This window comes from Tupaia chinensis, unplaced genomic scaffold (assembly GCF_000334495.1).
Source record: "Tupaia chinensis unplaced genomic scaffold, TupChi_1.0 Scaffold142763_1, whole genome shotgun sequence".
Lineage (NCBI taxonomy): Eukaryota > Metazoa > Chordata > Mammalia > Scandentia > Tupaiidae > Tupaia > Tupaia belangeri.
The window spans coordinates 153,732-157,589 of record NW_006202609.1 but is presented as its reverse complement, the minus strand read 5'-3'; the positions used below and the strand labels follow the sequence as shown (position 1 = coordinate 157,589).

Here is a 3,858-nt window from a genome sequence, read left to right as displayed (position 1 = left end):
CTGTATCTATTGAATGAAAACAAGAATGCATTCGAAAACATCCTTATTCTTTACAGAAAAGGACATATTATGAAATCACATATGAAAAATGATCCAAGTTTTATAAAAAAAAAGAAAGAAAAAAAAACTTAGGAAAAGGAAGAAAGAAATAATGAGCACTAATATTTTACTGTGAGTCCTGAGGAACAAGAAGTGGAATTCCAGTTAATCATTTTTTTTCTTCATATCAATTTTCTGAAATATACACAGTGCTCACATTGCACATGCAATTATTTTGTCAAAACAAAAAGAAAGAGAAAGAAAGAAAGAGAAAAAGGAAAAAAAATGAAACAAAACAAAATAAAACTATAGCAAAATGTTCTGGAAGTACCAGTCAGAAAAAGTCAGGTTAAAAACAGGCTAAAAAGGCAGACTGAGCAGTAGCTATCCCAATTTTTCATCCAAACACAAATGCTTTTAAATGACGGGAAAGGCGAACTAATATAAATTATCTGTAATTCTCATGGATAAAGAAAAGGCAAATTTTTGAAAGATGAAGAGCAGACTACAAGGGACTCTAAGAGAGTGGAAGTGGTGGTGGGAGTTCAAACGGAGGAATCCTGAAATGGAGAGGGCTGGAGAAGAGAAAATGGAATCAGTGGAATTACAGGATCAATGGAATAGGCTCTTACGTACTAGGCTGCTACAGGTTTTGAAAAGAGGAGGAGCCAGGTAAAGAGCTCCACTGGAATACAAAAACACTTATGGCATAGGATGGGGGTGGGGATGGGGGCAAAGTGTTTGGCAGGAAGGGGAAGCCTCCTTTCCAGGCAGGAAGCTGCAGTACAAAAAGAGGGAGGAGTTTGCAGCCGTGGCTGCCACCTATGGTGGAAGCCCAATGGTGGCAGGGGGGCTGACTCGCCAACTGGGAGGAAGAGAGCCAGCTAGCACCGCGCTGGAGACGCGGTTGGCATCCTCTTCACCTGCCCAGTCGCCCTCCTAGACGCGCTTCCCGTTTAGGAATCCATCACCCACCCACCTCCAGCTTTCTCAAGCACGCACTCGGTTGTTCGCCTGCTGATCTTCCTCCGCTACAGGCTCTTGGCTGAGACCACAGCTAGGTGTCCGATTTGGGCACTTGAGGCCCGCGATTCCCGGTGGTGGACGCCAAGGAGGGCAAGGCCATTCATTGGTTGGTGCTAGAAAGGAGAGGGGGATGGGGTGGAATCCAACAAAAGATGCGGAGTGGAAGTGGGCACCTGGCAAGGGTTGGGTGGGAGAGTGCAGTGGGCAACAGGGATAGCGGATTGCATTAGGACCCAGGCGAGGATTTCAAGGAGAGTACGTAAAAGCCTTGGCGGTGTGTGCCTGAGAACCGGATGAGGTAGGCTGGCTGCAGACTGGGACGCCCAGGATAGGAGAGCAGTGGGGACAGGTCCAGGTAGTGGAAGAATAGGTACTTTGCAAGGGCTTGTGAGTGGCGCGCGCGGTCGGTGGGAGTGAGGTGTGTGTTCGGAGGGAGATTGGTTGGGGGGGATGGGAGGACAGGGACAGTGACCGCTGAGCCAGAAGGTAGCCAGCAGCCCCTTCAGCAGAGTTCTTAAGCCTGGCCACACTTCCTCCACTCCAGCCCTTTCCCACAGCCTAAAGGAACCTAAAAGAGAGCACTGCAGGCAGGCAGCCAGGATTTCCAGCATGGCAGTCAGGCTCCTGAGGAAATTTTAGGCGCCGGCTTAGGGTACATAGCAACATCACTATAGGAAGAAGTTCACCCCATGACATACTGGATATGTCTCTCTCTCTCTCTCTCCTCTCTCCTCCCCCTGCAGGCATGAAGACCCCCAATGCACAGGAGGCTGAAGGGCAACAAACCAGGGCAGCTGCTGGAGGGGCCACTGGGTCTGCCAACAAAACAAAGAAAAAAGCCTCCCAAAAGAAGCATAGAGGCAGACCTTCTTTTCTGCCCCGCAGGAACATTGTAGGCTGCAGAATTTCTCACGGATGGAAGGAAGGTGATGAGCCCATCACGCAGTGGAAAGGAACCGTTCTGGATCAGGTGCCTATAAATCCCTCTCTTTATCTGGTGAAATATGATGGAATCGACTGTGTCTATGGACTGGAACTTCACAGAGATGAAAGAGTTTTGTCTCTTAAAATTCTTCCTGACAGGGTGGCATCCTCTCAAGTCAGTGATGCCAACCTTGCAAATACCATAATTGGCAAAGCAGTGGAACATATGTTTGAGGGTGAGCATGGTTCTAAGGATGAATGGAGGGGAATGGTCTTAGCCCAAGCACCTATCATGAAAGCCTGGTTTTATATTACTTATGAGAAAGATCCTGTCCTGTACATGTATCAACTTCTAGATGATTATAAAGAAGGTGACCTCCGTATCATGCCAGAGTCCAATGAATCTCCTCCAGTGGAGAGGGAGCCAGGGGGAGTTGTAGATGGCCTGATAGGTAAACATGTGGAATATACCAAAGAAGATGGCTCCAAAAGGATCGGCATGGTCATTCACCAAGTGGAAGCCAAACCCTCTGTGTATTTCATCAAGTTTGATGATGATTTTCATATCTATGTCTATGATTTGGTGAAAAAGGCTTAACTCTTAGGGTAACGTTTGTCACATTTGTGAAAACAAACACATAATTTGTAGACATGCAAAAAATGTTGCTTTTCAGTGTATTGAAAATTTAAAGGTTCCTGATAACCAACATCCTCTGCCAGCCTAACTGTTGTTTTATTCTGAAAAATACAAGTTTATGTGGACATATGCTGTGTGTAAGCACTTTGTCCTACTGAAAAGGTTGGGTGTGTTTGGTGAATGGACATGGAAGGAAGAAAGAAACAGCTGTCAATTTAGGTTGTGAATAAAGTTCAGCTAGTATTATAATCAGTTATCTAAAAATAGAATGGGACTTAGCTGGTGTGCTCTAGAGGAGGGGAAGGGAAGGAACTAGAGATGGGTTCTGGGAGAGGGCAAAGGAGAAGGTGACTGCTTAGGCACAGGAATCAGGAAACAGGAAGGGAAAGGTTCCCAGGGGGAGGGATAACCTATGAGGGAGAAATATCCAGCTGGGGAGGAGGTGAAGAATAGCAGAGGGATAGTGAGATCTTGAGGCTTAGAAGAAAACAGAATAAATCGAGTAGAGAAGGACATAGATAAGTTTAGAATGGTTCTATGGTAAAGGAAAGAATGATCATGTTGACAAGGATCTGGGGAAGAGGCTAAAGGATACACAAAAAGAGGGTCAATTTGTGTGTGCATGTGGGAGAGGGGCAGTGGGGAAACAGAAAGGAAGGAGAAATTCAGAAACACAAGACTGACAGAGAGAGTGAGTATACAGACAGAGGAGTGGAGGCCCATGAGGGATGAGAAGGCCCAGAAAAATGTTGCTCCTCTGGAAGTATCCACATTGCCTTCCCTGGCTCTGTGTACAAAGGACATGGCAATTGTTAAAGAAGCCAGATACATTGCAATTTCCCTCGAAGAGCAGTTGGACAAGGATGAACCAAATTGAGTTAAGCAGGATCAAAGTTTATACCTAAAGACTTTAAGTCCTTTCTGTTTTCAGGGGGTTTGTGCCACACTTGCTGAGCAGAGCCCCGACTCTCAGCCTACCACATTACCTTGTGCTCCACAAGAGCTGGGCATAGGCTGCCTCCTCACATTGTCCAGAGAATGCAGGTATGGTAAATCTTGGACCTGAAGGTCTTGGTTCATTCTCCTACACTGGATAAACAATACTTAGAATGAATTAGTGGGGCTATCAGAGCTTAAGAGATGTGCCACACACTGCATTTACAAAATATTTTATACACAGTAATGGAACCTTGCTAAGCCTGCTTACAGTAGTCCCATCACTGTTCCTCCTG

At 45.9% G+C, this 3,858-nt stretch overlaps 1 protein-coding gene across 2 annotated transcripts in view; it reads left to right on the top strand.

The window, feature by feature from the left end:
* The first annotated feature begins 831 nt into the window (after nucleotides 1–831).
* The window catches only part of LOC102492113 (spindlin-2B), a 20,056-nt gene continuing 17,029 nt past the window's right edge, over nucleotides 832–3,858 (top strand). Inside the window, exons 1-3 of one of the 2 annotated variants that reach the window (XR_001369426.2) lie at nucleotides 832–1,171; nucleotides 1,809–2,035; nucleotides 3,558–3,670. Coding sequence is in view for 1 of the 2 variants with exons in the window: in XM_006163678.1 (XP_006163740.1) it covers nucleotides 1,811–2,587 (777 nt within the window). In the remaining variant the exon portion in view is untranslated. Of the gene's footprint in view, nucleotides 1,172–1,808; nucleotides 2,706–3,557; nucleotides 3,671–3,858 lie in introns of those variants that run through there. The other variant, XM_006163678.1, reaches the window with a different exon arrangement.